The sequence below is a fragment of the Phascolarctos cinereus genome, unplaced genomic scaffold (assembly GCF_003287225.1).
Source record: "Phascolarctos cinereus isolate Bilbo 61053 unplaced genomic scaffold, phaCin_HiC Scaffold_4;HRSCAF=312, whole genome shotgun sequence".
Classification (NCBI taxonomy): domain Eukaryota; kingdom Metazoa; phylum Chordata; class Mammalia; order Diprotodontia; family Phascolarctidae; genus Phascolarctos; species Phascolarctos cinereus.
Window position 1 is genome coordinate 12,144,822 of NW_027555847.1, and position 23,665 is coordinate 12,168,486.

The 23,665-nt window shown below is 40.3% G+C and overlaps 1 protein-coding gene across 4 annotated transcripts in view; it reads left to right on the top strand.

Annotated features, from left to right (window-relative positions):
- The window catches only part of CACNA2D3 (calcium voltage-gated channel auxiliary subunit alpha2delta 3), a 1,023,339-nt gene that overhangs the window by 740,867 nt on the left and 258,807 nt on the right, over positions 1-23,665 (top strand). For all 4 annotated transcript variants that reach the window (XM_020970614.2, XM_020970616.2, XM_020970615.2 and 1 more), the window contains 3 exons: positions 6,162-6,233; positions 13,438-13,518; positions 18,058-18,132. In XM_020970614.2, the coding sequence (XP_020826273.1) occupies positions 6,162-6,233; positions 13,438-13,518; positions 18,058-18,132 (228 nt within the window). The remainder of the gene's footprint in view (positions 1-6,161; positions 6,234-13,437; positions 13,519-18,057; positions 18,133-23,665) is intronic.

Consider the following 23,665-nt stretch of genomic DNA (forward strand, 5'->3'; position numbering starts at 1 on the left):
TGTGGTCTTCTGACATCCACCAAATCTGAAGGTGGATCTTGACCCCATGTGGGTGTGTACTTTTATGTTCATAGGTGATCTGGAAGTCATGTCAACACAGCCAGAGGCCATCAGAAAGATATGCAAAGAGAGACACTGTCTGAGTCTTGGCCCACACTTAAGAAAATCAAGTCCTAACCCTTGAAATGAGGGAGGAGACGAACCCTGCATAGGTGCCTATAGGTGTACTATTTTTCCCTGCTTATCTCTTATAACTATATACATGTTTACCGTTGACTTCTCTGAAACACTATTTGCCCCCACAACCTTTATAAAATATTTACCTGAGGCACAATTTCTGCTCCAAGTCTACATGTAGTTTCCTCTTTCCATATGGCTGTTGAATATAACATGTAGTTGGTTTATATTTCCTAATCTATTCTACTGCTATCTAAATTTTGTGGGTTCATATCATGCACATCCTTAGTTATGACTATTAATTATGTGCTACTCTCCCTTCTCATCTTGTTTAAATAGGATTTCTTAATATATTTTTGTTTTTACATAGCTTATATTCCCCTCTATATCCTGACCCTCTGCCTTCCTTGAGAACCATCTCTTATACAAAATATTTTTAAAGAACAAAAAAAGGGCAAAACTGATCAATATATCAACAAAGAATGATATCATATTCAATGTTCCACATTTGTGCCTTGCCCCTTTCCCACTTCGATGCTGTTCAGGGATGGCTTTGGAAGTTGACACCTCTAGGACCTCTAATATCATTTTTCTTTTTGGGGGTTAAGTAATATCACTCTTCTACTATAATTTAAACTCCTTATCTATTTACTGAAGATATTGGAACAGATCAAAGATTCTTTGCCAGGGCTTTGTGTAGTTTTAAGAATATATATTTCCATATTTATATTTGATATTTAATTGGATTCGACAGTAATTTTACACATTAAAAACAATTAGTCTGAGAAGAGGTCTTTAAACTTCACCAGATTGCCAATGGGGTCCATAACACAAAGAAAAGATGATCCCTAATGTGGTTTTCAGTTCCAGATCTTTAATCTTATGATTCAATGATCTTGTTAACATCCCAAAGTGATGTCTTTTGAGAGAATTCAGCCAATAGTAACACCATCCATAACTGTCACCCAATATTTAAGCCAAAGTTGGGGCAAATCTCAGGACTTTCACTGGATAATGTTACCATCTTCTGATAGTGAACACTGTTCTCATCTTTCAAAAACATTTTTTTCCTGAGTTACACATAGAAAAGTCCAGTGAATCCCTAAATTTCAACTTATGTGCCTAAGCTGTTAGTCTTTCATAAGTGAAAGGAACCAATGATGTCACAACATTAAGGTCAAGGTATAGTATGATCAACTGTGGCTAATCAGTGTGATATGTCCAATGTTGCCTATTAATTTCTCCACATAAGGGTATTTATCTTTTTGTACCAAGACATTATAACAGTTGTTAGAAGGGTCTATAAACATCCTTCTAGGGCAAGGTTCTATCAAAGATCCCACACTAGCCAGCAAGCTCTGAATTTTTGAGTGTAGAGTCAGGAAATAATCCAGCAAGTTTAAGGCTGTATGGCCATAACTTTTGCCTAGCTACATGCTAGAAGGGTATTTATAGACCCTTCTATTTATAAATATGAAACAATTCCTGCCCTCAAGGAACATATAGTTTATCAAGTTCCTTTCTCCCAGCTATCCACAACTTTCCCTACTTGTCTGATCTCTGAAACAGTGTTGGTATTACTTGTTTCAAACTGTATCTTTCTCTACCTTCCTTCTCTTTTCTCCAGTGCTAATCTTTCTCTCTCCTCCACATTACCCTGGATGTCTTTTATACATAACTATATTGATGTCGATATCTGTGGCTATATCTATATATGTCGCTTGCCTTGATAAACTATATATTCCTTGAGGGCAGGAATTGTTTCATATTTGTGATTGTATTCCTCACATGAAGAAAATTTCCTGGCAGAAGAGGAAGTACTTGATAAATGCTAGTTGATTGTCTGTAGACAGTGGAGGAACATTCTTCTTTGAAGCACAGTTGAACCATGATGACCTTATGCTGATTTGCTTTATTCTCTTACCCCATCCCAGCATTAATGGAGATTTCCCTACAGTGGAGTCATGCCAAATTGGCTTCCTGTAGGTATGCTTGTTTCTCACATAGAGTTTTTATTTTTTCAATCCCAATCTGATTTCATGGGAATAGGCAACTCTATTATGGAAACCTCCTCTACTGATAGAGCTCAACAATTCATTGGTAACTTTCAGACTTAGAGAGTTCTCTGGGACATTGAGAGTTTAAGAGACTTGTCCAGGGTCCAACAGCCAGTACCTGTCAGAAACAGAACTTGGATCCCAGGCTTCCTGGCCCCAAAGCCAGTTATTTGACCCCCATACCATCTTCCTTATCTGTTTGTAAAAGACAAAACCTCTCTTCTGAGCAGTTTAAATATATTAAAACCTAATTAAATATAGCATTAATTTTTCTCTGTCACCCAGAATTAAATTTTTTCCCAATTATTATGTGGCATAATTGAGGATTTTAATGCTATTTGGAGACAGATTCTCTTATCTTCTCTGGTGGAATGGGTACGTGGACAGTAGCGGCTTTCTCCTAGCTATCTTTGGAGTCTCCCATCACCACAAAGTTTCTAATACATAAAAATATGCCTGGGATCATCATTTCTTTCTGGGCAGTTTTCCCCTTGAATGTCACAGAAGTTAGGAAATGCACATTCATACTCCCCCACATTTATGATTAACTTGCTATGTAAAATAACTTTATTTATAGCTGTGGTGTATAGGATGGAACATTGGGACTGGAATCAGAAGACCCATGTTCAAGCTTCTATTAACTATGTGTCTTTGAGCAAGCCACTTATGTTTCCTTACCTATAAAATCATCAGACTAAAGTTTATTGGAGATCTATTTCTGCTTTAAATCCTGGGACTCTATTTACCATGGTCTTATGTGCTGAAAAGACTCATGGACTCAGGACCTCTGGACTCAGTGACCTTTTCCCCCTGGCCTTATTTTTCTGAATTCATAAGGAACTCAATGAAAAATCACCCTATCTACTAAGACAGGTCATAAACACTCTGCAACATATAGCCATAGAGAGTTGTCTGGCTTTCTGAGACATTAAGTGACTTGCCCAGGGTCATATAACCAGTATGGATAGAAGGGAGACTGGAGCCCAGTTGTGCCTGATTCTTCGCTTGACTCTATTCCTTATCCTAGGTTGCCTCCCTACCCCCTTCCCCTGCCTCCCTGCTCCCATCAGTACCTGCTGACTTCCTGAACATCAGTCAGAAGAGAGGTTTGGTAGTTGGCAGTTTGCCACCAGCTTGACAATAGCTTCAGTGAGGAGTTTATGGACCAATAATGGATTTTCATGGTGTATCAAAGCAGACTAGACAGTGAAACATACATATGCATACAAACACAGACATATGCACCATACCATGCTATATATACATACGCATACACATATAGAGTATAAGTAAATATATCTAACCATATATGGTAGAAATAAATATACACATATGCTCTATTTACTCCCATGAGGGCCCCAGCCTGAGGTCTGTGCACATCAAGGCCTGGTCCGTTTGGGACTGAGCCCCGGTACTTAAACATGAACCTAGCAGAAGAGAGCAAATGCATGTTCAAACTCCCCCACATGCATGATTAACTTGGGAAACTGACAGGAAGCTGTCGATCCGTTGAGCAAGTGTGTGTTTTATAAACCAGATGTTCAGCATTATTCATCATTTCCTTTGATACCAGAGCACCCCGTCATGTAGAATAGGAAATGAAGGATCTGGCTGAATATATTCTCATTATGGGACCGAGCACCAGCCCCACACCATCCAGATACAGATGGTCCACGTGGGCAAGCCTACTGGAAGAGAACTTTCTATTAGGATCCCCACTTGGACTTCACTTTGCTGGAAGTTTGCCCAGGTGGACAACAGTAACCTCTCACCCCCCTCCATTAACATAAATGTTTATTCGCTGTCTGAGTTTTTCTTGGAAACCTTGTACATGAATCATAAGGGTAGCTTCCACCCAAGCAGCCTCTGTAGTATGTGGTGGGCTATGAATGGACCTTCCCCTCACCCCCACTCCCCCAAATTCCCCAAGCCCTTTCAGTGTTAAAAGCTATCAGGTTTGAGGAGGCAATGGCTAGCTAGTTTGTATATACTTCTATATGTCCATGTTGTCTCCTTAAGTAGAATGTAAGCTCTTTGAGGGCAGCAACTATCTCATTTGTCTTTGGCTCCCCAGAGTCGCACACAGTGGCTGGCACACTGCAGATGTTTCATAGATTAACATCCTGGGAGCAAATATATGTTCTTTTTCACTATTAGGCAGAGGAGTAAAAGAAAGTACATTCTCATCTGTGTAATTCAGGAGAAAGATTCCTGGATCTCCAGTGAAAAGACTTGGGTTCAAATCCCGTCTCAGCCACTTACAAGCTACCATGTGACCCTGGGCAAGCCTCATAAACTGCCTGGGCCTCAGTCTCCTCATTTATATAATGAAGGAAGTTAACTAAGTAGCCTTTAAAGTCTGTTCATCTCCAGAGTGAGCTCAGGTCTTCTGATGTCAAAGAGATTATTGGCCCCTTATGAGGTCATAGATCCCTGCTTACAACTGTGAGCATCCCCAGGGTTCAGGGTTCAGCCAGGAGCCACAACATGCTAAGAGTGCCTTGGGATCCCAGATTTTGAGCTAGAAGGGGAGCTAGCAGTCATTAAATCCATGCTCCCTCATTCAATAGGTGAAACAATTCAGAGAAGTGAGTCACCCAGGTGTCAAGGGGCAGAATCAGGATTTGAACCCAGTGCTCTGACTCCAAATCCCGTATGCTTCATGGCATGCAAACAGCAAACATATTTCTGAGTTCCTGTCCCCGCTCCCTTCCCTCCTTCCCCTGTAGTATTCCTTTCCCCATCTAGATGAGCCATGATTGACTAGAAAGCTGAACAGGCAGACAAATTCCATTCCCACAGTCTGGTCACACGCACGGCCAAGACCTCCCCTGGTGAGTTAAAGTTGAGATCATCATGTGGTGGAGAGGGCCAAATGGGGCTTACGCCCTTTCCTTTGTTTACTTAGGACTGGATTAGGAGCTGGTCATTTTCATATCAGTTTACCATAAGGTAGGGGGGAAAAAGGTGTGTGTGTGTGTGTTGCGCAATATTGTATTGCTAAAGTATAGAATTGCCATATGATTGAAATGAAAGCTATAGCCAAGCTTAATATCTGATTAGGTACAGCTCAGTTCTCCTATTTCTGAAATAATAATGCTTACAAGCATTCACTGATTTTGTCACGTTTTTTGTCAATAGAAAAATAGATCTTAATAACTCCAGCCATGCTTAGTACCAAATACCTGTGGCATCCGTGATAGGCCATGGAGTCTAGTGGAAAGAATAAAGGCCTTGGAGTTAGAAGATCTACATTCAAGTTCAGCCTCAGACATTTACTAGTTTTGTGAACCTGGGCAGGTCCATTAACCCCTCTATGCCTCAATTTCCTCATTTATAAAAATGGAAATAATAATAGTAACCAGTCTTACAGGGTTGTTGTGAGGATTAAATGAGATAACTTATGAATAAAGTGCTTTGCAAACCTTAACAGCTATTTAAATGTTATCATTTATTATCATTCTATCAATGTCAGCTGTTGTAACTATGGGTTGTTCAAACAGCTGCACTGCTATCCTATTAATCCAGAACTCAAATTTCATGGAACTTTGTCTAAATGGAGATCCTTACTGGCTGCTGGTACTGTCTTCTTCCAAAGACCTGTGATTTTTGTCTCTACAGCTACCCTTTGGCCTCTAGCTTGCCTTTTGGAATCTTTTTGAACACACCCTATTTGGGTTCTAGGTCTTCTAGCTTCACTCCTGGTTGATCTGGGGCACAGGACGGTAATAATTGAGCTAGCCTGGCATTGGAGATGCTGGAGAAATGTGACTGATTTCTGTGTAGTCAAGGCAACCAACCCTAAGTTGTATAAAGAAGAGGCCATGAATGTTTGACAATGCTCTTGAACTAAGCTTCATTTCCTAAGATACCTTTGCTAAAAGTAAAGGTGGACTGCCAATAACCTATTTTTTCTTTCTCTTCTAGCTTGCTGAAGATCAGGGGATGGTTTTGATGACGACAGTCGCCATGCCTGTTTTCAGCAAGCAAAATGAAACTGTAAGTGTTGATTTCTCCCTTTGGCATTGTAATGAGCCAATTCAAAGGTGCTTGTCAGCCTTGCTACATCTCAGGTTTGGGTGTTTATGATTTTTTTTTTCTAGAGGATCCATCTGTAGTCAGGATAACTAGAAACAGGATAACTAGACAGATTCCAGAGGTATCCAAACATAAATTATTTCATTGCATTCCAAACACAAAAATCTCCATATTTTAAAGGATCCAGTACTCAAGAAAGGAAGAGCCATGGAGGTCCTTCTGATTATGACAAGGGAGGGTTTGCCAATTCTCAGCAGGACTATTGCGATAGTCTCCTGATTTATCTCCCTGCCTCAGTGTTTCCCCTTTCCAATCTTGTCTCTATAAATCTGCTAAAGTGATATTCATCATAGTGAAGATCTTAACATATCACTTCTCTCCTAACGAAGCATCAGGAGCTCCCCATTTCCTTAGGATAAAATCCAATTTTCCCGTGGACATTAAAGCCCTGCAGATCTGGCTATAGAATATCTTTGCAGGTTGATTGTATATTCCTCACCATCACTGTTTCGGTGATTCAATTGAACTGGCCAGTGGGGTTTTACATACATAATATTCCATTCTCAATCTCAGACTCTTTACCCAGGCTAATTGTCCTCTGAGCCTAGAATGCTCCTCTTCCTCTGATCCCCTCTGGGAATCACTTGCTCCCTTCTCAGAGCTCACTTTATGATCTCCCTCCTTCAGGAAGCTTTCCCCATTTCTTTCAGTTTTAGTGCCTGCCTCCTCCCCCTCCCACTGCACTAGATTATCCTCTATTTCTCTTGCATCTGTCCTGAGTTTACTAACCCCTGAACCTGTATCTCTACCCCTTCTAGTAGAAAGTAAGGTCTTTGAAGGTGTAGGCTATCTCATCTTTGTATTTGTTACCTCCATGCCTATGATGGTGCCAAGTACCTAGTAGACACTTAAATGTTTATTGGTTAATTTTACAATTATTTTCCTGAAGGCAAAGGAGGGAAAAGACAGAGGCATAAGGTAATACGGAGCCTACCTTGGACTCAGAAGTCCTGGATTCAGTTCCTTCCTTTAATACATTTGACACATTCAGTGGGACCTTGAACAGGTCACTTAACTTCTTGAATGCCCCACCAAGTCAATCTTCTGAAAACATAAGTTACAGACAAGTCTCTGAAGTGAATTAAAAAGAGGGCATTTTCTAAACCAGCGAACTCACAGATTCGACCCAAAGCTGCCTTAAGGAAACAGACAATAATCGATTTGTTCTTCACAGATGAGATAGCTTCATCCCATGTGAGTTTTTCTGCCTTTTCTTACAGAGGTCTTACAAGCTTCCTTTTCCAGAACCTTCCAGGAGGAAGCATGCTACCCTGGGAAAAGAGGATAGGTTTGGGCTCTGAGGACCTGGGACCAAATCCCAACTGTTCTGCCTCTCAGTTTCCCTATTTGTAAAATGAAGGCTTTGGACTAGATGGCATCTGAGGTCCCTTCCAGCTTGTAAGCTCTGATTCTGGGACTGGAATCATGGATACATCTCTCAGTATGGCTCCATCTTTTTCTGACTCTTTTCCTTCTCTCTCCCAGATACAAGCTGGCAGTGCCTTGTAAATATGCTTCATGCGGGGATCTAGGTTAATTTCCATCTACTCAGTTGGTATGCTATATACCTAGTTACGTGTGTGGTGTGTCCCCCATTAGAGTTTCAACTCCTTGTAGATTTTTCTTTGTGTCCCCAGCACTTAGCATGAGAGGACTTGACCTGCGATTGTATTAGTACAGGGAACTCCCCAATGAGGGAAATATGCCTCCCAATGAAAGTTGACACCTCTTCTGTGATTTAGACTCTTAGAGGTTTGCCTACATCACTGAGAGGATGTATTAAAGTCCGATAAGCAGTCAGGTCAGAGAAAACAGGTATTCCTGTCTTTGACATCTGCTCTCTACCCACAATGCCATAGTTCCTGACTCAAAATAAATTCTTAATAAATGCTTGATGTTTGCTTGAGTGATTATAACTTTGGAATCTTCTCCCCTTCAGCCCCAACCTGACTTCTAATTTTCTTTCTTTTTTTATTTTGGTGTTTCATTGATATATATATTTTTAATTACATGGAAAAACAATTTTAAAAATTCATTTTCTAAAATTTGGAGCTGAGGGGCGGAGCCAAGATGGCAGAGTGAAAGCAGTGACTTACTTGAGCTATCCCCCCAAACCCCTCCAAATACTCATAAAAAATGGCTCTAAACAAATTCTGAAGCAGCAGAACCCACAAAAAGACAGAGTGAAACAAATTTCCAGCCCAAGACAACGTGGATGATTGATCAGAAAGGTGTATTGCGCCAGGCTGGGAGCGCAGCGCAGCGTGGGCTCGCAGGCCACAGCAAACCTGGAGCAGGCCTCAGAGGACTGAATCGCGGGCAGCTGTGGAGGTTTCCAGACTCCTCAATCCACCAATGCCAAAGACAACTTAGAAGGTCAGTGGGAAAAGTCTGTTTCTGTCAGTGGTCAGAGAGGAAGGCTGGGTTTCAGCTCTGTTCCCCAAGAGCGTGGCATTGGGGGGGGGGCAGCTGCTTTCTGAGCTTCCGGCCCACAGACTGAGGGGGAATCCAGTGGCTGATCAGAGAGGGACTGCAGGGATCTCTTTGCCAGTGCTGAGGCAGGAATCTCTTGCTTTGCCCGTGTTTGGATCTGGGCCACAGCTCTGGGCCGAGGTGCTGCAGTGAGGAGGAGCGCTGGCTTGGTGGAGCTTGTAGCGCGATTGTGGAGAGGAGCCCCTCCTCACGGTTACAGGACAGAAAGGAGTACTTGTAGTCGCAGGCCAGGAAAGGAGTAAACACCTCGACCCTTATCATACCACCTTGGAAGAACTGAAAATTTCAGGGCCCTACAAGTATCTCTGAAAACAGCTGTACAAACCCCCCGAAGCTTGGGACAGTACATTCTCCACATTAGAAGCAGATTCATACCTTAACAAAGAGTTTAAAACTCAAGTAATTGGCCAGAATCATGAGCAAGCAGTACAAAAAGAGTCAGACTTTATTATCTTACTTTGGTGAAAAGAAGATCAAAATATACAACCAGAAGAAGACAACAAAGTCAAGCTCCTACATCCAAAGCCTCCAAGAAAAATATGAATCAGTCCAGGCCTTGGAAGAGCTCAAAAGGGATTTTGAGAAGCAAGTAAGGAAGTAGAGGAAAACTGGGAAGAGAAATGAAGTGATGCAAGAAAATCATGAAAAACAAGTCAACAGCTTGCTAAAGGAGACCCAAAAAAATACTGAAGAAAATAACACCTTAAAAAATAGCCTAACCCAAATGGCAAAAGAGGTCCAAAAAGCCAATGAGGAGAAAAATGCCCTAAAAAGAAAAATTGGCCAAATGGAAAAGGAAGTCCAAAAGATTACTGAAGAAAATACTTCCTTAAAAATTAGAATAGAGCAATTGGAAGATAGTGACTTTATGAGAAATCACGAACAGTAGAACAAATCCAAAAGAATGAAAAATTAGAAAACAATGTGAAATATCTCATTGGAAAAACAACTGACCTGGAAAATAGATCCAGGAGAGAGAATTTAAAAATTATTGGACTATCTGAAAGCCATGATCAAAAAAAGAGCCTAGACATCATCTTTCAAGAAATTATCAAGGAAAACTGCCCTGATACAGTAGAACCAGAGGGCAAAATAGAAATTGAAAGAATCCACAGATCTCCTCCTGAAAGAGATCCCCAAAGGAAAACTCCTAGGAATATTATAGCCAAATTCCAGAGTTCCCAGGTCAAGGAGAAAATATTACAAGCTGCCAGAAGGAAACAGTTCAAGTACTGTGGAAACACAATCAGGATAACACAAGATTTAGCAGCTTCTACATTAAAGGACCACAGGACATGGAATATAATATTCTGGAGGGCAAAGGAGATAGGATTACAACCAAGAATCACCTACCCAGCAAAACTGAGTATAATCCCACAGTGGAAAAATGGTCATTCAGTGAAATAGAGGACTTTCAAGCATTCTTGATGAAAAGACCAGAGCTGAATAGAAAATTTGACTTTCAAATACAGGACTCAAGTGGAACATGAAGAGGTAAACAGGAAAGAGAAATCATAGAGACTTATTAAGATTGAACTGTTTACATTCCTGCATGGAAAGATGATATTTATAACTCATGAGACCTTTGTCAGTATCAGGGTAGTTGGAGGAAAAAAATTATATGTATGTATATATAGATAGATAGAGGGCACAGGGTGAGTTGAAGATTAAGGGGTCATATCTGGAGAATAAAATTAAGGGATGAGAGAGGATTATACTCAGAGAAGAAGAAAGGGAGAGGTAGAATGGGGTAAATATCTACAAAAAAAAAAAACCAGAAAAGTCTCTTACAGTGGAAGGGGAAACAGGGGAAGGTGAGAGGGAATGAGTGAATCTTATTCTCATAGGATTTGGCTTGAGGAGGGAATAACATACACATTTAATTGGGTATGGAAATCTGTCTTACCCTACATGAAAATAGGGGGAGAAGGGGCAAGAGACAGGGGATGATAGAGAGGAGGGCAGATTGGAAAGGGGGTAATCAGAAGTAAATACTTCTGAGGAGGGACAGGGTCAAAAGAAAGAATAGAATAAATGGGAGGGCAGGATAGGATTAAGGGAAATAGAGTTAGTTTTTCACAACATGTCTACTATGGACGTGTTTTGCATAACTGCACATGTACAACCTATATTGAATTGCTTGCCTTTTCAATAAGGGTGGGTGGGGAGGGAGGAAGACAGAAAATTTGAAACCTAAAGTTTTAAAAACATATGTTTTTATTAAAAAATGTTTTCACATGCTACTGGGAAATAAGAAATATAGGAAATGGGGTACAGAAGTCTGTCCTGCCCTACAGGAAAATAGAAGGGGAAGGGGATAAGAGAAGTGCAGAGAGATAGAAGAGAGGACAGACTAGGGGAAGGGATATTCAGAATGCATGACATCTTGGGGTGGGGTGAGGGGGAGATGGGGTGAATATTTGGAACTCAAAAACTTATGGAAGTGAATGTTCAAAACTAAAAATAAACAAATTTATATTAAAAAAATAAAAAAAAATAGAAAAAAATAAATAAAATTTGGAGCTCCAAATTTTCTCACTTTCTCCTTCCCATCTCTCTCATTGAGAAGGCAAGAAATTTGATATAGATTATACATGTGCAGTCATGTTGTGAAAGAAAACAGCCAAAAAAAGAAAAAACAAACAAAAAAAAGTAAAAAATAAAAAAAAAAATTCTGCTTCCATCTGCATTCAGAGTTTATCATTTCTCTCCCTGGTGATGGATAGCATTTTTCTTCATGGGTCCCTTGGAATTGTATTGAGTCATTGTCTGGATCAGAGTAGCTAAGTCATTCACAATCGATCATCATACAGTATCACTTTGCTTCAGTTCACATGAATCTTTCTGGGTTTTTTCTAACTCCCCCCGTGTCACTTTTTATAGCATAATTATATTTCTTTTTTTTTAAATTTTATTAATTTATTTTGATTTATCAAGAATCACTTCCATACGCTTTTGAGTTGAAAATTTTTCTCCCCCTTCCTCCCCCCAACCCTCCCCAAGACAGCGCACAATCTGATATAGGCTTTACATTTACATATCCATTTAACATATTTTCACATTAGTGAAGTTGTAAGTAAAAATTAAAACCAACAGGAAGAACCATCAGAAAGATGAAACAAAACTCACCAGAAGGTAAAAATAAGTGATAGTGATTCAATGTCCATAGTTCTTTCTTTGGATGTGGACAAGATTTTCCATCCCAAGGCCTCTGGAGATGTCTTAGATCCTCATAAAGCTGAGAAGGATTCAGTTTAACAATCTTAGTCATAGCACAACGTGGCTGTTATTGTGTATAACGTTCTCTTGGTTCTGCTCACTTCACTCAGCATCAGACCATACAAGTCTTTCCAGGCTTTTCTGAAGTCAGCCTGTTCATCATTTCTTATAGCACAATAGTATTCCATTACATTCATATACCACAACTTGTTCAGCCATTCCCCAGTTGATGGGCATCCTCTCAGTTTCCAATTCTTTGCCACCACAGAAAGAGCTGCTATGAATATGGCTCCTTTTCCCATTTGTTTGATCTCTTTGGGATGCAGACCTAGAAGTGCTATTGCTGGGTCAAAGGGTCTGCACATTTGTGTAGCCCTTTGGGCAGTATTTCTTATAGTATAATAGTATTGCTTCATAACCACATACCACAACTTGTTCAGTCAACATCCAGCTGATGGGCATCCCCTTAAGTTCCAATTCTTTGCCACCACAAAAAGAGCTGTTAATAAATATATTTTGTTCAAATGGGTCCTTTCCCCTTCTTTTTGATCTATTTGGGATACAGACCTAGTAGTTGTATTGCTGGGTCAAAGGTAAGCACAATTTTATAGCCCTTTGGTCATAGTTCCAAATTGCTCTCCAAAATGGTTGGATCAGTTCACAACTTTACTAACTGTGCATTGCTTTCCTCATTTTGTTGCGTCCCCTCCACCATTTGTCATTTTCCTTTTCTGTCATATTAACCAATCTGATGAGTGTTAGGTGGTACCTCAGAGTTGTTTTAATGTGCATTTCTCTAATCGGTAGTGATTTAAAGCATTTTCTTATATGACTATAGATACCTTTAATTTCTTTTTTTGAAAACTACTTGTTCATATCCTATAACCATTTGTCAATTAGGGGATGACTTGTATTCTTATAAAGTTGCCTCAGTTCTCTGCATATTTGAGAAATGAGGCCTTTATCAGAGATACTTGCTGCATTTTTTTCACAGATGTGATTAATAGCTGTACATTTCCCTCCATCCTATCTCCCCTTTTTTAATCCTTCTGTCATTCTCCTCTCACCCTGTCCCTCCTCAAAAGTGTTTTGCTTCTCCCCACTGTGTCCCCCAGTTCACACCCCATTCTATCTGCCTTCTCTCTTCTCTTATTGACCTCTAATTTTCTAAACAAAGAAAGATTTTTTTTGCTACATGAATGAATTTGCTGGATGAGCTACAACTCCTTCCTCCAAGGTTGTAGCAGGTTTTCCTCTCTTCCCTTAGGGGAACCTGACTCACTTTCCTTCTTCATTTGGTACAATGGATAATTCCTAAATGTGTATTTTTTTTAACAGAATTTGATATCTCATCTCTAATGATCTTTTTCAAAATCACTGTCATTGTTAACAGAGATCTAAAGGGATTCTGCTTGGAGTGGTTGGCACTGATGTCCCAGTGAAAGAGCTACTAAAGACCATTCCTAAATACAAGGTAACTTGGGGGGGGGCTTGAAATGTTGTTAGTTTTTGGGGTTTTTTTAGTTTGTTTGTTTTTGATCCAGACTTGTGAATTTCATCTTTATAAGGTGATTTTCCTTAAGTGAAATAATATAAGTGAAATTCCTTCCACTGATGGAGAGAGACAGCTTGTCTATAATTTACAGTGATGAATTATGGGGTTACACTGTGGGAAGAGATAGGGGCGGCTATTTGGTCTGACACCCACCCCACACACACACAAAAAAAGAAGAAGTCCATCTACCTTGGTTATCCAACTTGAGTTTGAAGATATTCAATGATGAGGAAGCCATTATGTGCTAATTCAACCTTTTCATGGGATCACATATTTCAAGGCAGAAGAGGCCTCAGAGAGATGCCATCTAGTCCAATTCCTCGTTTTATACACAAGGAAAGTGAAACTTAGAGAAATGAATTGACCAGCTTGAGATTAGAGAGGAAGTAAGTGACGGCATTGAGATTTCAATCCAGTTCACTATTTTGACTCCAATGTACTAAGTTGCCTCCAAGGACAAATCTGATCATTGGGAAATTTTAATTTTTTTTTTATTTTCATTTTCCCATTAATCCCTGACATTGAGTCTTAGAAAGTTGCTGGTTACCTAGGCAGTCTAGGTTAGAGGCTGAATTTGAACCTGGGACTTACTAACTTCCAGGCTTCTTTATCGTGTTGCTCCTCAGCAGATGGCATGATTGATCACCTTGAGGCATCTCCCCCAGCATTTCTTGACTTTAGTAGTCAAGAAAAGAGGAAAATAGTGTGAGGTCAAGAGGGATGTTTACAATCATCCTTGAAAGCTTTTTCTCCAGGCTAGGCCTGGGCAGCTGCCCCAGGTTTCTGACACCAGCTCTTCCGCCCTGCTGGTCAGGCCTCCCTCACCAGAGTCAAGGGACAATTCTGTTCAACCTGTGCTTTCTTGAGGTCTTTATTCAGCCAAAGGAGCTTGGTCTTTATCAGGGAAGGAGGCAGTCGAGAACAGAATGGATATTTCACGTACTTATGGCAGATGCCTAAGTACATCCTTCCTGGCCTTTACAACCCACCCACTTTCAGCATTGGAAGAGATGTGGTAAATTAAATCAACTGAGGGCTTGTGGATTTGGTAATTAGCTCCAAGGCCCAAGAGCCCATGTTCACTGTTAGCTAAGCCCATGTTCAGCTAACATTGAAAGTGAAGTGTGATTATTTTCTAAATCATGGGCATTTGAAGTGGAAATTCACAGATTTAGAACAGGAGGAGAACTTAGAGTTATTTAGTTTGACTGCCCCATTTTATGGATGAAGAAACTGAGGGCAGAGGAGGCCAAATAATTTGCCCAAAGTCACTTAAATACTGAGAGGAAAGTCAGGATTTGAACTCAGCACTTTCAACTATAAACTTTCCTTTCTGCAGGAAGCCTTTCCCAGTCCTCCCTGCTCCCTCAATGGCTTTCCTTCTAAGATTATCTTACATCTACTCTTATCTGTATCTTTCAGATACCAATTTATCTGAATGTTGTCCCCCTTATTAGAGTGTAAGTTCCCTGAAGGCAGGGACATTTTTTGACTTTCTCTTCATGTCTTTAGTGCTTAATGTAGCTTCTGGTACATAGTGAGTATTAATAATTGCTTATTGACTGTCTGATTACTATGCTACTACTCATATTCACAGATGTATTTTGACAGATGACTTGTAAATTGACAAAAGATCAAATAAGTTAGAGCAGTGGTGAGAAACCTGGGACCTCGGGGCCACATGTGGCCCTCTAGCTCCTCAAGTACAGCCCTCTGACTGAATCCAAACTTCACAAAACAAATCCCCTTAATAAAAGAATTTATTCCGTAAAATGTGGACTCAGTCCAAAGGCCACATCCAAGGACCTAGATGGCTACATGTGGCCTTGAGGCTTCACGTTCCCCACCCCTGACTTAGAGGCAGCTTCATATAGGGAATAGAGGGCAAGCCTTGGAGTGGGGAAGACCTGGATTCAAACCCTGACTCTGCTTCATGCCCATTGGGAGATCTAGGGTGAGAATATAAATTATAGGTAACACCATGATGTATATTGAGGAAGGTAGTTTCACACAGGTTTCCACCTAAACCAAAAAAAAAAAAGCAACAAAGCTGAATTCCTTGAATGGGACAGTTTTAGCCTTGTTGCCAACATATACAAGCAGTAGGGTCCTATGGTGAATCACATTTTCTTCTTCATGGAACTAAAAATGAATTCATCTCTGCTGCCTTATTTGCTTGTGTGAAACACCCTCCCTCAACATATATCATTGCATTGTCTATAATATCTATTCTTAGAGAATTTTCTGGTGCACTGAGAGTTGTGATTCACCCTAGCTTTCCTAAGGAGCACGGGCCACTTGTGAGGGACAGGGAGTAGAGATCAAAACCTCTGAACCCTGATGGGAGGCTGACGCTAGGGAGGGTGACTCACGCATGGGGAGCTGGGGGGGGCGGATGGATTCTCTGATCCTATTTCAGACTCTTTCTAGCTGTATGACTATGAGTAATTCCATTGATTTCTCAGTCTTAGTTTCCTCATCTGTAAAATGGATTTAAAATGGCAGATAATTACATCTCTCCCAGGTTGCTTTACAAACCTTGACATGCTATACAAATGCTTAGTTTTTTTTATGATTATTGTTATGATTGTGATTATTATTTACTTGCCAGTAGGGTGCCTTACTATGCCTTTTTGAAAAAGTTAACATGGTCAGTATTCAGAGAACAGGAGCATGAGCTAAGGCTCACAGTCTTAGCTTTGTAGGCCACAAACCAAAGGGGATTCCTTCAGATTTCTCCTTTCCTTCTGACAGACATGAGGGCGATAAGAAAGCCTGTCTTGGGAGAGTCAAACTAGCTTTCAAAATGCCACTTGGCTTTTTAATGGAGGGTGTAGATTTCCCATCCCATGCCATCTCGTGCTAATGGAAAAAGCCAAACTTACAGTCATTTCGGAAATGTCACCGTGTTGTCCCAGAAAGAAGTCACGTACAGCAAACAATGCAAGGCCGCTGACTTTTTCTGACATTTTTCAGGAAAGAAAATATAAATTTGTCTACATTCATTGCAAAGAGAAAATGATCTCTTATTTATCTAAAATAACATTGAAATGAACCTTTACTCTGAGAGTTAAATAGACCTTGTTAGGAGTTGCTGGTCACATTAACTCTAAGGTAAATAATAATTACTTAAATGGATCTGTGATCTCAGTGATTTGGGAAGTCACATGGTGCATATTGTAACCTATCTATTCCTGATACTGTTATTCCCTTCCCTGCACATGTACATTCCCAAGATGAGATGCTTGGAAAGCTATGAATTGAATATGTCCATTTCTCTGAAGAAGCTTTTTAATAGCTCAGGTTTAAATTAATGAACAGACTAGGTGATTCATGCTTCCAAAGTTCTGTAGGCTGGATCCTCAGAATTCCATGCTTGGCTACATGAGCTGCAAAGACCTTTTTTTTTTCCTTCCTCTTTTTAAAAGAAAATAACATTTATCACCAGGAGAATTCATTGCTATGAAATAACTCAATGGAAAATAGAAGGTTTCCCCAGCCCCCCTCCCAACTTCTTTTCATTGCTCTTGCAAAACTGGGTTACATTTTTTCTCTTTCTTTCTTCTTCTTCTTTCTTTCTTTCTTTCAAACGTATCAGTAGGGATTCTGTACTCAAGGAAGTTTTAATATACAAATTATTTGCAGGTAAATTTATTGTAGCCAATGGGTGCAATCAACTGTGTAATAGAAATATTGTCCAAAAGCTGGGATTATTATTTAAATAAGTTCAGTGTTAAATTTGATTACCAACCTTTTTACAGTGAATAAAACATTTCATTGCTCTCAAACTATTTCCCATCTCACTATTCAGTCAGAAACCATAAATTAGATTGGCCCCTGCATTGACAGTTACCCCTCAGGTTTTGTGTAGGTGGAAGTGCACGGGAAACTATTCAGGGGAGGCACGATGGAGGGAAGGCAACCTCCCAGCATAGGCTCCCAGCTTTAAGGTTGGAGAGTTCATGCTTATTTAGCTCAGTGACATCTTGAAAATGACAGTCTCCCAGCACACAGCTAGGAAAGGATCCCTATAAAATGTAGCGTGCCAATACACTTCCATGTCAGGATCCCAGTTCTCCTGCCTCTCCTCCCAGGAAGCCTACGGGCAAACATTTACTTGGACAACCTTACAGTGAATGCCCACAAACCTTTGAAGCATTAAGGGAAAAAAAATCTTATGAATTGTTTTCTTGGAAGAAGTGTCTCACAAGCATACATGTGCAATTTTAAAATGGTGCTATTTACTAAGCTCATCCCAGTGGCAAGGTTTCATTTCCACCAAATGTCAAGGATCAGTGCTTTGTGTTCCTTTTAATGAAATACTGGGCAGATAAGAGTTCTGAATGCCAAATTTAAGCTCTTAGTTACTGAGCTTTGGACTGCTCTGGGGTTTCACAGGGGAGTGAGCTAATTATGGCTTTTCTTTCTTTTTTAAAAATTTCTTCTTTTCTTTGACAGTTGGGGATTCACGGTTATGCTTTTGCCATCACCAATAACGGCTACATCTTGACACATCCTGAACTCAGGCCTTTGGTAAGACTAATGTATTTACGCATTTATTCAGAACCTGAAGATTATGTTGGATTTTCTTCATTTCTGTGCGAATTTACACTGCTGCAAGAAAGCTCCGTGGAAACAGGCATGAGGGCAGTCATATAGTGGATTGATCATGCTTATTCCCCTTGCCCCATTTTAAAGGCTGTTTTATTGTGTTCCAGTAATAGACATAAAGGTTTTACTAGTTAATGTATATATTTAATATCAATTAGCATGATCTAGCTAACAAAAAAAATCATATAGGCAGAAAGCCATTATAACAAAATCTTCATGCAAAAGAAAGACAGTCATACACTGGGCAATGTCCAACTTGGTTTAAGCATTGTTTCCCAGGTAAAAATTCCTATTCATAAAATCATATGAATACCTCATACCTCAGATCTCAGCATGATGGGGTTTGCAACTATAATAATGAAAATGGCTTTAATCAATCAATTGAACAATCACAGAGCATTCCTTAAATAATTATTTTATGACAAGTGGTATGTAATATTTTACCTTTCCTAATGATCTGTTTTATTACTCTTCAATAATTTTGTATCTTACAGTTAAAAGTGGCACTTACTAAAAAACATGTTGAAAGAAAAAAAGTTGCTTAAAAAAAAGATTCTTCTTTTTTTTAATCACCTTAATTTGCAAATATATTCCTCTCTTTTCCTCTACCCAGAAAGTACCCCCTTGTAACAAAGAATAAAAAAAGAAGGAAAAAAAGTAACAAAAAATCAAGTCCGTAAAACTAACCAATGTATCAACTGAGTTTGATGGCATACAATATTCCAAACCCATAGTGCCCCACCTCTCCATCGAAGTTGAGAATGATGAAAAGCAATTTTTTTTTAATAAAAAAGAAAAGGAAAGTAAACTGAGGGCCAAAATTGTTTTAAGCAGCAAGAAATATTCTCTATTTTCCTATTTGGCACTTGTGAATATCAGAAAGATGGAAGCAGCATTCATTATGCAAATGTTTATTGACACAATACTCCGGTGTGAGGGTGCTGGCTCCAGCCTGGATTGCCTCATTGTTTAGACACGCTCCCACTAGATAGAGTTCCGTCACCCTTCAGTCTTGGTGGGAGAGTCCTGGTATGAATGAATTCATCTCAGGGTACATGTGGCTACCATATGGGTGTTTCAAGTTGGCACTTACCATAATATCCCATTTCACCAATATTTTCGCAAAAAGACCAGAATTAATTGGATAGCTAATCCCATATGTAGCTCCATTAGAATTATTGAAAAGTCTTGGTTTAAAGAAGGCCCTGACAGTGATGCTTAGCACACTACCCTTTCAGGGGCAGCCTTGCTTGGCTCGGTTGGACAGGGATGTTAGGAATTACTCATTTCATTTAGTTTGATTGCTTATTTATTCAAAATGGGGATTGGAAAAATTGAATGAGACAATCAACAGTTCTGACCAGGAGCTTTTTCCAGGGAATAAAATCATTTCTTACTTACATGTCCTTGCACATGGTAGAAACTAAATAACTTGGAGGAATGAATGAATGAATGAATGAATGAATGAATGAATACCAGAAAATCAAAAATGCAAAATTTCTGAGCTGGAAGTGCCATACAGTCCAACTCCTGCATGAATATCTGGTCCCTACTACAATATATCTTACAAGTGGCCCTATCACCTTTGCTTAAAGACGTCCCAAAGAGGGGGACTGAGAACCTCCCAACTCAGCCCCTCCTACCCTTGGATAGCTATAATTATAAGGAAGGTTTTCCTTATATCAAGTCTAAATTTGCCTCTTTGTAACTTTCATTCTGCATTAGTAGTAAGGCTATTTTAAACAAGGAATCCCATGCCACTATTTTCCAATATACCCACACAGTTGTTTGCTTCTTCATCTTTGCAGAGGATGGAAAATGCTCAGCTCCACTCTTTGCATATGACCCCGCCACAGGAGGCAGCTCTCTCTACTCAGACATGAGTCTGAGCAAGGTTCTAGGATCAATTTTAGAAACTACTTCTAGAGTGATCAATCTATTAACAACTGATATAAATCCAGATGAACAGATAGTCTGACTGCTCCAGTTTTTAGGCCAGAGTTCAGTCAGATACTGGTAGAAACATTTTGAGAACTACAGTCTCCTGTGATTACTTTACAAATACTGCTTTGAAACCTGCAGAGATCCTTTCCGTTCATTGTATCTCTCCTCAAAAAAATCATAGAATCTCAGTGATGGAAGGGTCTGCCATGGCCATCTAGACCTACCCACACTTGCCTGAGAATGTCTTCATAATCCCAGAGAGGCTATCACCCCTTTGCTTGGAGTCTCTCAATAAGGGGGAGCTACCATATCCAAGGGGTGCCTATTCTATTTTGGGATAGCTGTAAGGATTTTCAAAGTTTCCTTCTCTACCCACTTTCCCAAATCAGGGCCAAACTGGCCACTTTGCACCTCTACCCAGTGCTGCTAGTTCTTTCTCCTAGGGTCAGGAAGATCAGTCTCATTCCTCTTCCCTATGGGCAGCCCTGCAAAGACTAGAGGCAATGACCATACCTTTTCAGTGTCATCTGTTCTCTAAAATTCCCCTTCAATCAATCTTCGTGAACCTGAGATCTTACATCATCCTTCTTGTCTTCCACTGGAATCTCCCTAGTTTCTCAATGTCCATCCCAAAACATGGCACTTGTCTGAACAGAAGTTCTAGTAACTAGAACTAGGAATTAGTAACTAAGTCAGAAGAGTTTTCAAAACCATCCCATCATAAATTATTACATTTTTTAACATGTCTGAGTTGAGTGGACTGTTCAATCAATACTCCATTTGATGAGTGTAAAAAATGATGTCTTGACTCCAACTCGTGGTTGACTTAGCTGAGGATTCTACTTTAGATAGGAAGCAGAGAGAATATTTAATAAATGTGTTGATGAGCTTCAGTGAGAATCTGGTAGTCAGCCGTCTTCTAAGACATCACCATCAGTGTGTTAGGAATATACTCCCCTAACCCCTGCTATTGCTAGCTATGACAGCCACTGACTTCCTCACTTCTTTCTAAAACTACTAGATAGATGCTTATGGTAATGGCTCTGCTGTCCTTGTTACTCTGATTTATCAGTCTGTGTTGAACGGTAAGGCAGGTCATTGTTCCCATGATGGAACTGAGGCTCAGAGAAGGAAGGCATACTGCCTGAAGTCACACAGATAGAAAGAACCCAGCTAGCAGGCCTTCAATAAGGAACTATTTACTGGTCAACCAATACATTCCTAGTGTCCTGTGGAGAACATGGGGATGGGGGATGGAGAGAAATCAGAGCCTGTAAGGGCTCTGATGGGGTCAAGCATGTGGGAAGCCTTCCTTGATTTTTTAGTCATCCTTTCATTGAGTCACAGAATTGGATAAACATAGCCAGGTGCTTATTTGCCCCAATGCATCTATGTCCCCGGCTCCTCACCGCTCCATAGCTTCACTCTGCAACTTAGGCTCTGATTTCTCTCCATCCCCCATCCCCCATGTTCTCCACAGGACACTAGAAATGTCTTAGTTGATCAGTAAATAGTTCCTTATTGAAGGCCTGCTGACTTGGTTCTTTCTATCTCTGTGACTTTAGGTAGGATGTTTTCCCTCTCTGCACTTCAATTCCATCATGGGAAAAATGAAAGAATTGGCCGTGATGAGCCCTAGGTTTCTTCTGACTCAGAGTCTGTAACTCTGTCATCAGTCATGGGGTCCGTTGTCTAAGCCCATCCTATAATCCAAGGCCCTCCACAATCTGGTTCCCAAATATCTTTATCCCTCTCATTCTTCCCCTTGTTAGAGCTATCTGTGCGCAAGCCTTATCTCATCACATGAAATGAAAATGTCTTAAGGTAAAGAATGCCTTTTTCCCACTCTATTCCCCCCCCCCAATAGCAGAGACTTAACAAATGCATTTGGAATTGAATTGCATTCCCAGTCTCTGTTAGGAATATGAGAAAGTAGAAGACATGGCCTCTGCCCTCCTTCTATATCCTTCAATAGCAGGATCAGATCATCATATATTCAAGATTGGAAGGCATCTTAGAAGTGAGGTAACAACTGAGCTCTAGAGAATGTGAGTGACCTGCTTAATATCACACAGGTAGTGCATGAAATAAATGGGATTTGAATATGGGTCCTTTGAAACCAAAGTTAGTATTTTCTTGATTACAACCATGATCGTCCAATATATCTGGGGAGACAGAACTGACTGATGTAAATCTGACATCAATCACCAAAGAGGTCATTCTTAAGGGCCTACAATATTTAAAGACCCTGCGGTAGGCACTTTGGAAAGACAAACATGGAATCAGTGCCATTCATTCCAACTTGCAAAGTGCTCTCAATTTACATAGTATACAAAGAGGACATTGACATTATTTCTCCTCGTGACTTCCTCAGTTTCCTCATCTCCTAAATGAGGAGGTTGGAGCAGATAACCTCTAGAGGCCATTTTTTACCTCTAAATCCTGTGAATGTGGATCAGGCATTGGACAAGTAGACAGGAAACCAGGTTTAAATCCCTGCTCTGATACTTACTAGTTGTGTGATTCTGAGCAAGTCTCAACCTCTCTGCCCTTCAATTTCCTCATCTGTGCGATGAGGCATTTGGCCTGAATGGCCAGCTCTGAATGGGCGAGCATCCAAGCTCTTCGTCACTAGCAATAAAGACAATAGCTCATATTTTTCATAGGTTTATGCACTAGAAAGAACTATGAAGCCCAGTTCCTTTCTTTGACAGATGAAGAAACAGAGGCCCAGGGAGGTACAAGGTCCCTCACGGAGTAAGTGGCAGAGCCAGTTTTCAGACCTGTCTTCTGGATCCAGAAGCACTCCTTTTCCCACTATTCTACTTCCTCTTCAATCCCAAGAAGGGGGAAAAAATATGGAGTGGAGTGGTCAGGGGAGGCTTGGTGGAACAGTTTTAGTTAGGGCTTGAAAATGGACTTTGATTTGTGAAAGAAGTGGGCAGGAGGGAATGAAATAATACCAGAGCTAGAGACTCAGAGATCGTCGGTCCAACTTCTTCAAAAGGCATGGAGGTTAAGCAGGTGACCTGGGGTCATATAGGTAGTACAGCAGAACTGGGATTTGAACCCAGACTCTCAGAATCGAAACCCAGCATTGTTCCTACTATATCATGCTGTCTCCTGGGTTCATGTCCTCTACCTGGGAAGTGGCAAGAGGAAAAGCCTAGAGCCAGCCAGAGTGCTAGTGGACAGGTGCATCAAGGGCTACTCAGGACCAGTGACCTGCAGAGGCCTTTCACCTCAGATCCTCTGACTTCAGAGAGGTTCTTGGCCCACTGTAGCATTAGAGCTGAGGTCTCCTGATTCCAAGGCCTGTGGTCTTTCAATTGACTTTGGATATATTTATATCGATCACCTCTTTATTTTTGCCCAGTGGAATGTGAACCTCTTGAAGTCAGCCATTTTTTTCATATTTATATTTTTACCCCCAGAGCCTGACACACAGTAGTTGATTAATACCTGTTTGCTGAATCGGATGGAAGTCAAGGGGCTGTCTTGCTTGTCATGC